General features: G+C 40.4%; 1 protein-coding gene across 6 annotated transcripts in view; it reads left to right on the forward strand.

Moving 5' to 3' along the window:
• The window catches only part of LMBR1 (limb development membrane protein 1), a 156,628-nt gene extending 138,713 nt beyond the window's left edge, over positions 1 to 17,915 (forward strand). For 5 of the 6 annotated variants that reach the window (XM_046021225.1, XM_046021234.1, XM_046021231.1 and 2 more), the window contains 2 exons: positions 12,669 to 12,830; positions 15,947 to 17,915. In XM_046021225.1, the coding sequence (XP_045877181.1) occupies positions 12,669 to 12,830; positions 15,947 to 16,032 (248 nt within the window). In that variant the 3' untranslated portion in view covers positions 16,033 to 17,915. Of the gene's footprint in view, positions 1 to 9,935; positions 10,243 to 12,668; positions 12,831 to 15,946 lie in introns of those variants that run through there. The other variant, XM_046021228.1, reaches the window with a different exon arrangement.
• Positions 17,916 to 18,205: the final 290 nt, after the last annotated feature.

Below are 18,205 nucleotides of genomic sequence, written 5' to 3' on the forward strand. Positions count from 1 at the left end.
TGTCTTCTGGCTTTTGTAAGTAAAGTTGCTGTGAACATTCACATCCAAGTCTCTGGGCATATGCTTTCATTTCTCTTGCATAGTAACTAGAAAATGGAAAGCCTGGTGTATGCTCTATTTTTTCAGAAACTGCTAAACTGTTCCAAAGTGTATGGAAATCCTGGTTCCTCTCCATCTTCACCAACACTGGTATAGTCTGTCAGTTAATGCTTCGGCGTTCTAATAGGTGTGTAGTTGTATGTCTCTGTGGACTTACCTTGAATTTTCTGGATGACTATCGTGCTCATTTGCTGTCTATATCTCTGTTGAAGTATCTATTCAGATCTTTGGTTTGCTTTAAAAATTGGGATTATTTTCTCATTGTTGGGTTTTGGGTGCTGTTTATATATTCTGGATAAAAGTCCCTTATCAAGATATGTGATTTGCAAATATTTTTCCCATTTGGTGGCTTGTCTGCTTAATCTTTTAACAATATCTTTCAAAGGACAGACATCCTTAATTTTGATGAAGTCAAATTTACCAAGTTTTCCTTTTGGATTGTACTTTTGGTGTTATATCAGTATACTGAATCTTTCTCTAACCCCAGATCACTTAGATTATCTCCTGTGTTTTCTTCTAGAAGTTTTATACTTTTAGGTTTTAGGTTTTGTACTTAGATCCAGAATTAACTCCCGTTCTGAGTTAATTTTTGTATATAGTATGAGGTATGAATTGAGATACATTTTTTTTTTTTTTTTTTTTTGCATATGGGTAGCCAATTATTCTAGCACCGCTGCTTGAAAAGCCTATTCATTTTCCCACTGAATGGCCTTGAAAACTTCATGGAAAATCAGTTGTCTGTGTATGTGTGGGTGTGGGTTTATTTCTGGACTCATTTTGTTCCATTGATGTCTCTGTTTGTCTTTACATCAATACTGCACTGTCTGGGTTGCTGTAGGTTGATCGTAAGACTTGAGATCAGGCAGTGAAGTCTGTTCTTTTTCAGAGTGGTTTTCGTTATTCTAAGTCCTTTGCATTCCCTGTGGCTTTTTAAATTAGCTTGTCATTTTCTACACAGATGTCTGCGAGGGTTTCGGATTGTGTTGAATCTGTAGAACAAACTGGAGAGGATTAAGATCTTTACAATACTGAGTCTTTCGGTCCCTGCGCACTGTATACTCATTTAGTTCTTAATTTGTCTCTGCAAAGTTCGCATTTTTTGTTTAGGTCTTGCGCATTTGATGCTATTGTAATGGTATTTCTTTAAAAGTATAATTTCTTGTAATAGTTCATGGCTGGTACATAAAGATACAGTTGATTTCTGTATATTGCTCTTTTATTCTGCAACCTTGCTAAACTCACTTATTAGTAATAGTATCTGTTTTGTAGATTTTGTTGAATTTTTGTTGGTGATGATGTCTGTGAATAAAAATAGTTTTACTTCTTCCTTTCCAATATGGATGCTTTAATTTATTTCTCTTGTCTGTTGTGCTATCTGGAGCTTCGAGTACAATGTTGAATAGAAGTAGTAAGAGCAGACATTCTTGATTTATTTCTCAATGATAGCAAGAAAGCATTCTGTCCTTTAAACTGATAATAGCAGTAGTGTTTTTTTTTTGCTTGTTTATTTTGGTAGTTGCTTTTCACCAGGTTGAGGAGGTTTCCTTCTTTTCTCCTTTGCTGGAGTTTTTATTGGGAACGGATGTTGGACTTTCTTAAATGCTTTTTCTGCATCTATTGACATAATCCTGTAGCTTTCTTTTTTAGACTTACTGTGCTGAATTACACTGAGTGATCCATCCTTCCTTCCTTCTTTCCTTCCTTCCTTCCTTTCCTTTCCTTCCTTCCTTCCTTCTCTCTGTCTTTCTTTGTTTCTTTTCTCCTTTCCTTTCCTTTTTTCTTTTTTTTTCTTTTCTTCCTTTCTTCCTTCCTTCCTTCCTTCCTTTTCTTTCTTTTTTTTTTTTTATTAACATATAATGTATTATTTGCCCCAGGGTTACAGGTCTGTGAATCATCAGGCGTACACATTTCACAGCACTCACCGTAGCACATACCCTCCCCAGTGTCCATAATCCAGCCACCCTATCCCTTCCTCCACACCTCCCAGCAACCCTCAGTTTGTTTCATGAGATTAAGAGTTTCATGTTCGTCTCCCTGCTGATCCCATCTTGTTTCATTTTTTCCTTCCCTACCCCCACAACCCCCTGCCATGCCTCTCAAATTCCTCATATCAGAGAGAGCATATGATAATTGTCTTTCTCTGATTGACTTATTTTGCTTAGCATAATATCCTCTAGTTCCATCCACACCATTGCAAATGGCAAGATTTCATTTCTTTTGATGGCTGCATAGTATTCCATTGTATATATTTACCACATCTTCTTTATCCATTCATATGTTATTGGACATCTAGGTTCCTTCCATAGTTTGGCTTTTGTGGACATTGCTGTTATGAGCATTCGGGTGTACGTGCCCCTTCAGATCACTACATTTGTATCTTTAGGGTAAATACCCAGTAGTGTGATTGCTGGGTCGTAGGATAGCTCCATTTTCAACTTTTTGAGGAATCTCTATACTGTTCTCCAGAGTGGCTGCACCAGCTTGCATTCCCACCAACAGTGTAGGAGGGTTCCCCTTTCTCCGCATCCTCACCGACATCTGTTGTTTCCTGACTTGTTAATTTTAGCCATTCTGACTGGTGTGAGGTGGTGTCTCATTGTGGTTTTGACTTGTATTTCCCTGATGCTGAGTGATGTTGAGCACTTATTCATGTGTCTGTCGGCCATTTGGATGTCTTCTTTGCAGAAATGTCTGTTCATGTCTTCAGCCCATTTCTTGATTGGATTATTTTTTCTTTGGGTGTTGAGTTTGGTAATTTCTTTGTAGATTTTGGATAATAGCCCTTTATCTTATACGTCATTTGCGAATATCTTCTCCCATTCTGTTGGTTGTCTTTTGGTTTTGTTGACTGTTTCCTTTGCTGTGCAAAAGCTCTTGATCTTGATGAAGTCCCAATAGTTCATTTTTGCCCTTGCTTCCCTTGCCTTTGGTGATGTTTCTTGGAAGAAGTTGCTGTGGCTGAGGTCAAAGAGGTTGCGCCTGTGTTCTCCTCAAGGATTCTGATGGATTCCTCACATGAGGCCTTTCATCCATTTTGAGTCTATTTTTGTGTGCGGTGTAAGGAACATTCCAGATTTGTTCTTCTGCATGTGGCTGTTGAATGTTACCAACACCATTTGTTGAAGAGAGTGTCTTTTTTCCACTGGACATTCTTCCTGCTTTGTTGAAGATTAGTGGACCATAGAGTTAAGGATCCATATCTGTTCCATTGATCTGTGTGTCTGTTTTTGTGCCAGTACCATACTGTCTTGATGATTACAGCTTTGTAGTAGAGGTTGAAGTCTGGAATTGTGATGCCACCAACTTTGGCTTTCTTTCTTTTTCAACATTCCTCTGGCAATTTGGGGTCTTTTTTGGTTCCATATAAATTTTAGGATTATTTGTTCCATTTCTTTGAAAAAATTTGATGTTCTTTTTTTTTTTTCCAAAGATTTTATTTATTTATTTGACAGACATTTCCTAGACCATGGGATCATGACCCAAGCCAAAGGCAGAGGCCTTAACCCACTGAGCCACCCTGCCCCAAATTGATGGTATTTTGATAGAGATTGCATTAAATATGTAGATTGCTTTAGGTAGTGTGACATTTTCACAATATTTATTCTTCCAATCCATGAGCATGGAACATTTTTCCATTTCTTTGTGTCTTCTTCAATTTCTTTCATGGGTACTTGATAGTTTTCTGAGTACAGATTCTCTCCCTCTTTGGTTAGGTTTATTCCTAGGTATCTTATAGTTTTGGGTGCAATTGTAAATGGGATTGATTCCTTAATTTCTCTTTCTTCTGCCTTGCTGTTGGTGTATAAAAATGCAACTGATTCTGTGCATTGATTTTATATCCTGATACTTTACTGAATTTCTGTATGAGTTATAGCAGTTTTGGAGTGGAGTCTTTTGAGTTTTCCACGTAAAGTATCATATTATACAGTGAGAGTTGGACGACTTCTTTGCCAGTTCGGATGCCTTTAATTTCTTTTTGTTCTCTGATTGCTGAGGCCAGGACTTTGAGTACTATGTCGAATAGCTGTGGTGATGGTGGACAGCTCTGCCATGTTCCTGACTTTAGGGGAAAAGCTCTCAGTTTTTCCCCATTGAGAATGATATTCACTGTGGGTTTCTCATAGATGGCTTTGATGATATTGAGGTACATACCCTTTATGCCTACACTTTGAAGAGTTTTGATCAAGAAAGGATGCTGTATTTTTTCAAATGCTTTTTCAGCATCTATTGAGAGTATCATATGGTTCTAGTTCTTTTTTTTATTAATGTATTGTATCGTATTGATTGATTTGCAGATGTTGAACCAACCTTGAGGCCCAGGAATAAATCCCACTTGGTCATGGTGAATAATCCTTTTAATGTAGTGTTAGATCCTATTGGTTAATATTTTGGTGAGAATTTTTGCATCCCTTATTCATCAAGGATATTGGTCTGTACTTTTCCTTTTTGGTGGGGTCTTTGTCTGGTTTTGGAATCAAGGTAATGCTGGCCTCACAAAATGAGTTTGGAAATTTCCCTTCTATTTCTATTTTTTTGAAAAGGTTTCAGGAGAATAGGTATTAATTCTTCTTTAAAAGTTTGGTAGAATTCCTCTGGGAAGCTGTCTGGCCCTGGACTCTTGTTTGTGGGGACATTTTTGATGACTGCTTCAATCTCCTTAGTGGTTATGGGTCTGTTCAGGTTTTCTATTTCTTCCTGGTTCAGTTTTGGTAGTTTATGTGTCTCTAGGAATGTATCCATTTCTTCCAGATTGTCAAATTTTCTGGTGTATAGTTGCTCATAATATGTTCTTATAATTGTTTGTATTTCTTTGGTGATGGTTTTGATCTCTCCTCTTTCATTCATGATTTTATGTATTTGTGGCCTTTCTCTTTTCTTTTTGATAAGTCTGGCCAGGGGTTTATCAATCTTATTAATTCTTTCAAAGAACCAGCTCCTAGTTTCATTGATTTGTTTTTCTGTTATTTTGGTTTCTATTTCATTGATTTCTGTTATGATCTTTATTATATCTTTTCTCCTGTTGGATTTAGGCTTTCTTTGCTGTTCTGTCCCTAGCTCCCTAGGTGTAGGGTTACGTTGTGTACTTGAGACCTTTCTTGTTTCTTGAGAAAGGGTTGTATTGCTATATATTTTCCTCTCTGTACCGCTGTTCCTGTATCCCGAAGATTTTGAACAGTTTTGTTTTCATTTTCATTTGATTCCATGAATTTTTAAAATTCTTCAAATTCTTCTTTAATTTCCTGGTTGACCCATTCATTCTTTAGTAGGATGCTGTTTGGCCTCCATGTATTTGAGTTCTTTCCAACTTTCCTCTTGGATTGAATTCTAGTTTCAGAGCATTGTGGTCTGAAAATATGCAGGGAATGATCTCAAGTCTCGTGGAACCAGTTGAGACCTGATTTGTGACCCAGGACGTGATCTATTCTGGAGAATGTTCCAGTGCACTAGAGAAGAATGTGTATTCTCTTCCATTGGGATGGAATGTTCTGAATATAAGTATATATATATGAGACTGGTGAATAGAACAGAGCCACACACTTGATTTTGTGTGTATTCTGGTCTTCTAGAAGAAACTACCTTCCAAATTTTAAAGAAATAAAAACTTACATATATGCAAAAATAAGGGTAAACACAATGAAGGGGTGGTATATGACTGTAAAGATGAAAATTAAAAAAGATTCTAAAAAAGGAATTGATAAAATAAGTTGGTTAAAAAGAAAGGAAAGAATGTGATCAGGCTGGAGACTAGAACAAAGCCATGTGCTAGATTTAGGGTATATTTTGATCTATTAGAAGAAATTGTGTCTCAAACTTTTAAAGAAAAAAAACCTATATGTATACAAAAAATAAGGTTAAATACAATGAAGGGATAAAATATGACTATAACAATGAAAATTTAAAAAGATTCTTTAAATAAGGTATTGATAAGAAAATTGATTAAAAAAGGTATTGATAAGAAAACAGTTAAGAAACGTTAAAATAGGAAAGAGGAAAAATTAGAAAAGATAGACTAAGAAAAAGATAAAATTTTTAAAAATTTAACTTTGAAAGACTAAAGGATCATGGGATAAAAGCCCTGAATTCTATGTGTTGCTTCCCCTAGCTCTGGAGTTCTGCAGTTCTTTTTGATCAGTGACTTGGTCTTGGCTGGATGTTCTTGCTGATCATCTGGGGGAGGGGGCTGTGGTAGTGATTCTCAAATGTCTTTGCCAGAGGCAGAATTGCACCACCCTTGCCAGAAGCCAGGCTAAGCAATCTGCTTGGATTCATGCTGGGGAGCTTTTGTTCCCTGAGCGCTTTCCATAGAGCTTTGGAGGATGAGAATGAAAATGGCGGCCTCCCAGTCTCTGGCCTGTAGGAGCTGAGAGCTCAGGGCCCCACTCCTCAGTGCACCCTCAGAGAGAAGCCATCAATCCCTCCCGTCTCCCTGGTCTCCTGCCGCACTCCATGCTGACCCGGCCTGTGACCTGTTCCTGTCTCTGGCTCACAGCCCTGTTTGTGGAGTCTCCAAACCCAGCAGATTCCTGCAGTGCGCTCCCATGCCACTCCTCCTGGAGCAGGAAGGTGAGTTTCCCCGGATATTCCACTTGTGGGGACCCTGCTCGAAGAACAGTGGCCCGACTGTGCCTTGGATTACGGTTCAAGGTAACTGTGAGCTGAGAGCCCACTCCTCAGCTCTGTCTCTGTAGTCTGCTTCTCCGCTCCAACTCCTGGGGGCTCTGCCACACTCAGACACCCCTGGTCTTCCTGTCACCCCGAGGGACCTGAGACCACACTGTTCCTGCAAGGGCTCCACCCCCCATTTAGCGTCTGGAGTAACGTGCCTCCACGGAGCAGACTTCTAAAAGTTCCAATTTTGTGCTCCGCTGCCCTCTCACGTGCTGGAGCCCGTCCCTCCCGCCTTGGTCTATCTTCCCATCTCTTTGGATTCATTTCTCCGCATGTCCTACCTTCCGGAAATTGGTTGATTTTCTGTTCCTACAATAGCTGCTCTTCTATTCGATCTCCTGTTGAGTTTGTAGGTGTTCAGAGTGGTTGGAGAACTATCTAGCTGCACTTCTGGGACCTGATGTTATCTCAGTCTCCACTCCTCCGCCATCCTGCTTTCCTACACTGAGCGAATCTTGATTATTAAACCAATCTTGCATTCCTGGGATATCCCCCACTTGGTCATGACATAGTATGGTTTTTTTTTATTGTTGTGTTTAATGTATAAAATTTTGTTTAGGATTTTTATATCTGTATTTATGAGTGCACAGATCTATAGTTCCTTTTTCTTTTTTTCTTTTTTAAGATTTAATTTATTTGACAAATCACAAGTAGGCAGAGAGGAAGCAGGCGGGAGGGGGTGGGGAGCAGGATCCCTGCTGAGCAGAGAGCCCGATGCGGGGCTTGATCCCAGGACCCTGCGATCATGACCTGAGCCAAAGGCAGAGGCCTAACACACTGAGCCACCGAGGCGCTCCTGTAGTTCCTTTTTCTTGTTAATGATTTTTTTCAGGCTTTGATGTGAGTAATACTGTTTTGATTGAAAGTATCCAGAGGCGTTTCCTCCTCTTCAATTTGCTGGATGAATGCTATACACTAAATGTTTGTGTCAGCCTACCCCCCCCTTCCCACAATTCATATGTTGAAACTTAATCCCCAGTGTGATGGTATTAGGAAGATGGTGCCTGTAGGAGATGATAGGTCCTGAAGTTCCACCTTCATCGATGGGATTAGCGCCCTTATGAAAGAGGCCCCAGAGAGCTCTCTTGTCCTTTTCTGCCATGTGAGGTTACAGTGAAAAGATAGCTGTCTGTGAACCTGGGAGTGGACCCTCACCAGACACCATGTCTGCTGGAGCCTTGATCTTGGACTTCTAGCCTGCAGAACTATGAAAAAAAAAAAAAAAAAAGTCTGTTGTTTATAAGCCACCCAGTCTATAATAATCTGTTACAGCGGCCCTAATGGACTAAGACAGTGAGTTTTTATAGAACTGGGTGTTTTTTTTTCCCCCTTCAGTTGATACAGTTCATCAGTGAAGCCATCTGGGCCTGGAATTTACTTTGTGGAAGGGTTTTAAACAACAAATTCAATTTATTTTATAGATAGAGGACTACTCAGCCTATTTATTTCTTTTTGAGTGAGTTTGTTTATGTGTTTTAAGGAGTTTGTTTATTTCATCTGCATTGTCAAGTTTTTTGGCATAAAGTTCCTTTGTTATCCCTTTAGTATAGATACATCAGAGCCCTGCAGTGCTAATTACCCACTCATAGCTGATACTGGTAATTTGTGTCTTTTTTTTCTTTAATAGTACTGCTAGAGGTATATTGATTATTTTTTAAGAGTTATTTTATTAGAGGGGCGCCTGGGTGGCTCAGTGGGTTAACTCTGCCTTCGGCTCAGGTCCTGATCTCAGGGTCCTGGGATCGTGTCCTGCTTCGGGCTCTCTGCTCAGCAGGGAGCCTGCTTCCCTCTCTCTCTCTCTCTCTCTCTGCCTGCCTCTCTGCCTACTTATGATTTCTCTCTGTCAAATAAACAAATAAAATCTTTTAAAAAAGAAGATTTATTTTATTAGAGACTGCATGCACATGCCTGCATGCATGAGTTGGGAGAGGGCGAGGGAGCATCTCAAGCAGGCTCCCCACTGAGCTCAGAGCTCAATGCAGGGCTTGATCCCATGACCCTGAGATCATGACCTGAGCTGAAATCAAGATTCAGATGCTTAACTGACTGAGCCACCCAGGTGCCCCAGTCTTCTTGTTTTGTCAGAGAACATTTAGCTTACAAATTTATCTTTTATGACAAGATGTGTGTGTTCTTTTTGGTAATCTTCCATTAAAGCCGTGGATACCGTGTCAGCCATTTTTGTGAGATGCCCGCACATATGGCTTATTGATAAAGTTACTTTAATGATTGCTTCAGTGTGTCAAGCTCTATAAACTCTCAACTTCTTCTTGCTAGTAAGGAGCAGGAATATATTTGCTAGAAATCAGAGTCAACTCAGGGGGCTAGTGCAGGTAAATTCTCGTGAATCATATTGTTGGTGGAGTAACCAGCTCTTTCCTGAAATAAGGTTTTGTACCTTGGTTCTTGTATAGGTATGACTAGAAAAAGATCTTTATTCAAGGAATTATGCATAAAGCATTTTCTACTGCATCATAGTGCATTTTATTCACAGATAATCCAGATAATATGGGCTGTGCTTAGCTACTGCTTAACTAACTAGGCTTTTTACCTTGTTATGTTTTACTTATCTTTTAAAGAAATGATTTCAGGATGGGAGTGAGCATTCAGTATTTGACAAGGAGAGTTAAATAACAGCATTTGATAATTGGATTTTTTTAGTTAATATTTTAAAATATGCTGCCTTAATACCCTTTGATATGCCTTCAGAAATGGAGATTTTGAAGTATTATCCATTTGTACCATAAGTATTGTTAAAATTTTAACTATTGTTACTTTTTCTTAAGTGTTGGTGCTTTTAACAAAAAAGTACATTTTACAGTTTATTGCTCTGACCTAAACCTCTCAGATGGAAGTTTAGGGAAGTGATTGTTTCAAGTTTCTTGCTGTTCAGTCTTACAGAAGATTTTCATAACTGAAGATCTGCATGAGTTGTCCAGAGTGATCTTTTAATCAGACCATGTTCGTTAGATATTTAAATTCAGTTTGAAACAACAGCGTCTTTAGAACTAATCCAATACTTTGCTTAGTGCTTTGGTGCACGGTAGCAATAGGCTCCTGCGTTTCTGTCTGTGAGGTCAACCGGAGATGTCCTGGGGACCCAACATGTAACGAGGAAACTACTCTCTGTCTTGGGTTTCACATGAAGTCTTGACCTTGACTTTCAGGATACCAAGTTGAATCCACTAAGAAGTCCTAGTGCAAGCACTTCCCATTGTTCAAACAGACCTTCCAGTGTCCCTGTGCTAAGTGCACCTTCTCCTCACTGAGCTCTGGGTGGAACTTCTCTCCCAGTGTGGTACGTCGGCCGGGTTCGGGCTGGCAGCTGAGTTACCAGTTAGCGTGGTCCAGTGCCCTCCAAAGTGGCTTGTCCCCTAGCATTCACAGAGTAGGCCACTGGGCTATGTGAAGAAACCGTGAGAACTTCTATTTACTTTTATTGTTCTTACTTTTTAAAAAGTCTGTCCTTTGTGTATAATGTAAAAGCCAGTACATACATAGTTTTGAAATAATTAAATACATATATATTGGATATATGTGTTCTAATTTTGCTAATATGTGTGTATATGTGTGTTAATTATATGTGTGCTAATTTTGCTAATGGTGGTGTATGATTAAAATGTCTTGAGACCAGGTAAGACTTTTCTGGGGCATCTGGACAAGGGTTTTTATTCAGTGATCCAGCAGTTTGCTCTATAAATCAGCTTCATCATATGCAAGTTTGTGTGTGTGTGTCTCTGTGTGTGCATCTCTGTGTTTTTCCTGCAAAAAGATCTATGGCTCTCACCAGATTGTCAAAGGAGTCTTTGATCCTAAAGATCAAATAAACTACTTATCTGGGATCCTTGGGCTGAAATCACTGAAATTTGTTTTGGAAGGACTGTATCCTGTCTATAGATAACTTCCTAGGTTAAATTAAATGGTACTTTGTTTGAAAACTACAATGCGTAATTAGATCTGTATTCCTTTTGACAAAGTAAAGTTTTTTGTTGATTTTTTTTGGAAGATTTTATTTGTTTGAGAGATAGCATGGGGCGGGGGCCAGAGAGAGGCAGCCTCCCCACTGAGCAGGGAACCTGATGTGGGGCTCATGGGGCTCGATCCCAGGATCCTGAGATCATGACCTGAGCCGAAGGCAGACGCTTCTCCGACTGAGCCGCCCGGGCGCCCAGACATAGTGAAGTTTTATTAAGGCTTTTATTTGAGAAACTGCAGCTGTGCTTGTTGTCATGACTTATGATTTGTGGTCTGTGTGGCATATTCTCCTGGGGTCTGTGTCCCTTCACCTTCTTTAAAAAGATATTTTATTGTATGTTTTCATTAATCTTCTCTTTAAAATATTATGGTAATTACTGTCTCTCAGGTTCAAATACACTGGCCCTGTGTAAATGTGGCATAGAAGAATTACTTCTTAGGACACGTGGGTGACTGAGTTGGCTAAGCGTCTGCCTTCAGCTTATGTCATGATCCCAGGGTCCTGGGATTGAGTCCCGCGTTGGGGCTTCTTGCTCAGCAGGGGGCCTGCTTCTCCTTCTGCTTGCTGCTCTCCCTCCTTGTGCTCTCTCTTTCTCTGACAAATAAAATCTTTAAAAAAAAATTAAAAAGGAACTGCCTCTTGAAACCTCCTACTATTGTGATGCTTTTGGGTGTGAAGGTTTTTCTGTTGTCTGTATGCACTGCTTTTGTGGAGTCTGGCCCTAGAGGGGTGATGGGATTGCTTTGGTGGGAATGAGAGCTAAGTTCAGAAGTCAGCTGATAGAGTGAAATGAAGTTGGGTTACTCTCGAAAGCCTTAGACTACTCAAAAAATAAAGGTTTATACAGTCCTTTATGGTAAAATTTTATACGGCCCCAAATAACTCGTTTCTTCCCTGAAGCTTGCCAGCAGGCTCGTCACCTGTCACTGACTAACTACCTGAATGCTGTCTACTTACTTACTGGGGGTCCGAAAAGCCCTGACATTCGTGTGTTCTTTCCAATACATATTTGGCGTAGGGCACATTATTACTAAATAGAATGACTATTTGATTATTCTTTTGAATAAAAAGACTTAAAAAAATGTATATAGGTGAATTTAAGTAACTTCAATGCTTCAATGTATATATGAGAAAACTGCCTTTTCTAGATTTGCCATTTTACTCTACAAGCCTGTGGTGTCCAACTCAGGTCAATAGTGCTTTTATCCCCACTGCTCCCCACCCCACCAACCCAGAAAGGAATCACCCTAGTTGTCGATTCGTTTAAGTAGTAACTCTTAGATATGGACAAGCATTGCTCCGGGCATTAGGATTATAGGGGTGAAAAAAACAAAGTCCCTTTTCTCATAGAACTTATATACTATTGGGGAAAGTCGGCAAAAAATAAACCAGAAAGGAAAAGAAGTATTTCAAGTAGCATGTGTTACAAAGATGTGTAATTAGGATAGACGACCATGGAGGGTCCAGCTGTTTTATGTGGAGGAAACAGTTGCCCTTTCTAAGGAGGTGATGTTTGAGCTGGGAGCTGCACGAAGAGAGGGACCACGCAGCAGGGAGGTGGGAGCTAGAAGGGTCTGTCCGGTGTCGTCTTCTCCTTCAGGACCCTTGTTTCCTTTTCAGCTGAGCACACTGCGCCCGTTCTCTCCATGAGCAGCACGTGGATCTCTTGTCAGTGTGAGTGGAGTGAGTGACAAGGGACATTCACTCCAGCCTCATCACTTCCAAGAGACTGTGGCATATGGAGAGAGTAGGTTAGGACTGGCTGAGGTTGTTCCATAAGATAACGATTACAAATTCTGACTGGGGTTCCAACTAACAAATGAGAAAGTCCATGGAATTTTATCTGACTTGTACTAGATTGTGCAACGAATTTAAATATATTGTACCTGTTTTTATTAAGGGTTATTTTATTTATTTTTAACAGGAATCACTAGATTTGATCTACTTGGAGACTTTGGAAGGTTTAATTGGCTGGGAAATTTCTATATTGTATTATCCTACAATTTGCTTTTTGCTATTGTGACAACATTGTGTCTGGTCAGAAAATTCACCTCTGCTGTGCGAGAAGAACTTTTCAAGGCCCTAGGTAATCCCGAGGTTTATTTTTCTCTCTTTCGACTAATTTTTAATTTTGTCATTTGAATTAATTTTAAATCTTCATTTGTTCATTTTTCCTAATATATAAAACCATAGAGATTCCATTTCGGACCCACTACTTACTGTTTATGCTCTCCTGTGAAATGACCTCATTAAGCCTCAGCTTTGTCATCTGTGAAATGGTGACAGTATCTTCTCTCGAGGACTGTTGTGAATTTAACTGCAATGTTTCTTTTAAGGGCCTGAGCAGATTACTGGCACATCATATGAGCTCAGCAAAATCAGCTTTTTTATTATTATGATGGTGGTCGAGGCGAGGTGAAGCTGATAATGAGCTAGAGGCTTATTTTTTGGTAATGATACCTCTTTACCGTCTTTTAGTTATAGATTTCTTTTGATTACTTGGACTTTACAGGTATCAGGCTGATCCATAATTCTCTGCAGTAAGCCAAATAACCCAGGATAAAAATAATAACATTCTCGTCATTAATAGGAGGGGGGGCTTTCATTATCATGTATTCCATAAGTCACATGCATTGTGATAGTCTTAAAAAAAACTTCCAGTTTGGCTAAGATATAAAGGGTATAAATGTAACTTATGAATGAGCTTTTCATGCCCACATCAACATTAGCACTAAACATTTTTTATGTTTTATTTTATTTTATATTTTTATTAGTTTTATTTTATATTTTAGGAATACCAGGGCAGTATAAACTATCTTGCTATATAAACCCTCTTGGGTTTGGAGTAATGTTAGAATAAAAGAAGGGAAAGGCAGTGATTTATTATAGAAGATCCTGACATTAGGTCATTTACCTAACGTGACATCATTTGAACGCTTACACTTTGTGTTCCACTGTGGCTTTTAGCAATTGCAAAAGGCTACATAGTGATTGATTCATTAAGGTCCAGATAACTTCAACCTTCTGAGCAACAATAAAGCTTCGCACCCCACCAAGTTCTTCCAACCCCTATGATTGAAGGGATGACCTTTGGGAAGGAAAAAAGATTTCAAATTCTTGATTCATCCATAGTTGACTAAATTCGTCCTGTGAGCAGATGGCGGGTACACCAGTGCCTGCAAGGGGAAGTGACATCTCATTTCAGCGGCAGCAGCGGATACTTTATGGATTTTCAGGCCTCGCTTTCAGAACGCTGGCCAGGTTAAAAGCTGCAGGGTGAGGCGGGAATCAGCCGCTCTCTCAGCCCAATGTCTGAAGGTAGAACTTCATTTTTAAGGCCACGGTAGCATCAGTGAGATGAGTTAGCCGTCTGTCGGATCACTTCCCACCTCCCGGTCACCAGCATGGATAGTTGTAGATGAAGTGCAGTGAGTTTAGTTTTGAGTTAAGTATTCTGGATATCTTCTTTTGAAGGAAGTCTTTATTAATAGAGTGAAATTTCGGTCAACCTAAGGTGAGGTCACGCATGTTGTGTCGGTTCTTTGACCATAACAGGCAGAATTATCAAGACTTCTGTAAAACCAATAGATAGATTTGCTTTTTTTGCCCAAGTGTTTTCTGTTACTCTTTGGAATGCTTGAGGGAAGAAATGCATTATACATAGAAAAGGATCCTCATTAAGTATATGTAATAGTGTGTGATCTGAGATCTTAAATCTGATTTCATTGGGAATCATAATTTGATGACAAAATTTAACTATCTTCCCCCATCCCTTTGTTCTGTAGTTCTTCCTGCTGCTGCCGGGTCCATTGATAGGATAGTACTTGTCTCAGAGTATCTGGTACACAGTAGCCAAAATCCCGATTGTAGGGGAGGCGATTGCTTCTGCAGAGAGAGACATTACAGTTTTGTTTTGTTTTTAAAGCTGTGGGCCCTGTGCTGCGCCTAAGTTTTAGAAGTAATAATGGAAATAATGTGTCCTCCAAGGCGATTCCTTTTCACTTCGGGCACTGATTACCCAACTGCTGCTCTCTCCACCGACTTCTAACAGGCCCTGTTTCAAGGCGCTTCCCCACACCCAGCAGCCGTGGGTTCCTGTTGTCACTCAGTGATCTAGCCATTCCCGGGGCCAGAACTGTTGCTTGGATTGGATTGCTTTCTTTTTCCTTCCCATTCATCCATCATAGACGGGGTCAATTTTACCTTTTCTTCCATTAAGATATGCAGGTGGTAGAAACTGCAGAATTCAGAGCGCTCTGTTGACTTAAGAGCAGTCTAAAATTGCTTAACAGCCAGGCAGACAGGCTTCTGGAATCTTAGGGGAATCGAATCTTATCCAAGTGTGTTTTTGATGTGTCACCAAGGCTGAGCCTCATAAAAATGTTTGCTCACCGTCTTTTCCATAGATGAGCTGGTTATGTATTCTCGAACATCGTTGGTGCTTCCTTTGATTAATAAGTGCTGAGAGCTTTGGGGCCACATAAACTCTTACATTTCCTTCTGCCTGTTTTCCCTGTTGAGTTGCACGGTATTGTTGTATATATCGGGTATATTATGTAAATGACTGATGGGTGATACAGAGGGAAACTAATGTAACTTTTAAAGATAGTGATAATTTTTTATTCTGTGAAGTATCTTTGAATAATGAAACATTTATGTTCCATTTATTCTTTTGCTGTTTCTCCTCCTTTTCTTTTTGCCATGTTTTCCATTGTTTCTCCTCTTAATTACATGCTTCATACTTTGGTGGGTCTTTCTGTATGTCTTCCTGTATGTATACTTGCTTGTGTGTATTTTAAAGCAAAAATGGGATCATACTTGTCTCATGTTACTTCCCCTGGGAAGCACAGTGCGGGGCTGGGACAAGCTGGGAGGAGCAGCTGTATGAGAGGGTGCTCTTGGCATTGGTATGGAGGGCAGCAGGTGGAGAAGGAACTCAGTGTGCAGAGAGAAGAAACCAGAAGCTTCCTTGGGCCCCAGAGCTGCACAGAGTTGAGGAGAAGGCATGGCTTCCTGGGAGACAGCTGTCCTCTGCTTAGGCCCCCAGGGAGCCTCCAGTGGGGACAAGAGATCTTTCACCCGAAAGAGGGTCTGGCCAGCACATCACAGCTTTCTCAGTAACTCTTGACACTCCGCCTCTAGCCCTCTGCCCACCTATGCCACAATACATCATTTCTCACCATTTTCTTAATTTTTCTGCAGGGCTTCATAAGCTCCACTTATCAGATACTTCAAGGGATTCAGAAACATCAAAGCCGTCTGCAAACGGGCATCACAAAGCACTGTGAGACACGCAGCGGCACTCTGCGATCAAGGACCCGGGAGCCCCACACTCCCAACATCCCTGCCGGTCCGAAATGACGCGCACCGACCGAACTTCACATTTAGGGCCGGGGCCTGGCAGCACCGTTTCTTTCATAACCTCCGAGAACTTGGCTACCGTGGGCCTTCTCGTTCAGCTGTGTGAAGGCCCCGCAGTTGCCTGCGGGACGCGGCTCTGCAGGGCAGCGCGTTCTTCTGTGGACACTTTTGCCTCAGCTGATACAGTCACCCATCTGGGGTGTTAGAAAAGGCAGACTTGGGGCTTTCTAAGAATTCAGTTCAATCCATTATATATTTTATTTAAAATGGAGAAGGCATCGTGAAAGGCATCCTTGGTATTTGGATATGAAGTGAAGGCCCCGCAGAGAAGCAGGTTTACAGACGCCGTCATTGCAGTGGGTGCGCAAAGCTGTTGTTCACTTCCTTAAAGAAACAAACGCGTGGTTCTGGCTTATAGTTCAGAATGATATGGATTGGACGTTGAGTCAAGGGGAAGATATGAAATTCTTTTGAAAACCTGATCCGCGGTAGAACAGCATGGGAAACCTTCCAGTGTGCGGAGTGTAGTCAGCTACGGGGGAAGTATTCTGTGATCTTAGTTCTCTGACACCTTACGTGTGTAGAATTCAGCATGACCTCTCGCAACATAGTTGCCAGTGTCGAATACACTTGTAACTTAGATTCTGCCTTACCGGCTATATGTACACTCATTTTTTTTAAGCTTTTTTTCTAAAGTCCCTCAGTTCCTTGTTCTCCTGTGTCCGTTATGAAACTCCAAACGCTCTGTGGTAGAAACCCCTTCTGTCAACACATTCTTCAGGCCTGGGCTCCTTTTGTAGATGCCAGTTTAAAGCTCAGACTCACTGAAGTTACCCGTTTGACACCCAGGTGCACAGTATCAGCATTCATGATGTAAGAGTAGTTTCCAGTGCGTCATGATCTGATGATCGTTCAGTTACTAAGTTGTAAATAATGCTGGGGATGGCTTCTTGACTCTAAGTCCACTGAATAAAAACTGTAAAATTGTACTCTGTGTTACCACCCGCCCCCTAGGAGAGAGTACTGGAAACTGTGCATGCAGAAATAAGAGATGAGCCCCTTTGCACACACTTCGTAGTTACGCAGTCTCTATAAATACGTATGTTCACATGCACTATGTGTATGGCAACAGATTGTCTGTGTTCAGACAAAAGTAAAAGAACATTTTTCTCAAATTGTTGAGTTTAAAGGTTTTTTTTTTTAGAAATTTATGAAAATTAGGCTGTATATACTTGACATAAAAATTTTCCACTTAGACCCAAAATAGTAAGAAGATTTTATCTGTGTATTCCTAAGTTCCATTGTGTACACCTCTCCTTTATTTACACCACTGCATTTCCTTCCGAGCTTCTCTGCTCATTAACATACAGTCCAGTTGGAAAATAAAAGAACGTTTGTGATTCTAAACAACACTCCGTAAATTGGTGAATCTCTCTACATAGGATCTGCATACTGAGAAAATTAATAGAAGTCGGCCATTTCCTAATTTTACTGGTAGTTACACCTGTTTAAACATTAATTGCAGCTATGGTTTTTCTGAAACTTGCTTGCAATCCATATTTTGAGCAAACTAGGTCAAGGGGAGTAGAAAAAGAAAATTCGTTACATAAAAGAACCTCACTTCTAACTTACACTGGTTTCTGGGCACATCCATAGGAAGTTCTTGGGTATTTGTAAGATGTCTGAAAATTTCTGAGTAAAATATTAAACTTTTCAATGTCTGTATCAATTCTTTGTTCACTTGAAAGTTTCTTTCCATTGGAAAACTTAGGCCAGGTTTGGATTAGTAAACAGTGGAATGTATTATAAATTCCTACAGCTCTTTCTGGGTGCATCCTCACTGCTTTTGAGACAGGATACAGCTCACATGGAGGGATGGTTTGGACCCTTGGGTCTCAGATGCCTTCTGTGGGGACAAGTGCAGGTGGTTACCTACCGTTTGCTGCGTGAGTACAGCTGCTTGGGGTTCCACAAAGAGTTTATTCCTGGTCACGTACGCAGGAGTCTTCCTCTTGAGTGAGAGACTTAGTCTGAACACAGATGCTTCCCTTGGACACACTGGCGGCTGCACGAGGCCACGACAGAAATGGGTGGCAGCAC

This window comes from Meles meles, chromosome 10 (genome assembly GCF_922984935.1).
Source record: "Meles meles chromosome 10, mMelMel3.1 paternal haplotype, whole genome shotgun sequence".
Classification (NCBI taxonomy): Eukaryota; Metazoa; Chordata; class Mammalia; order Carnivora; family Mustelidae; genus Meles; species Meles meles.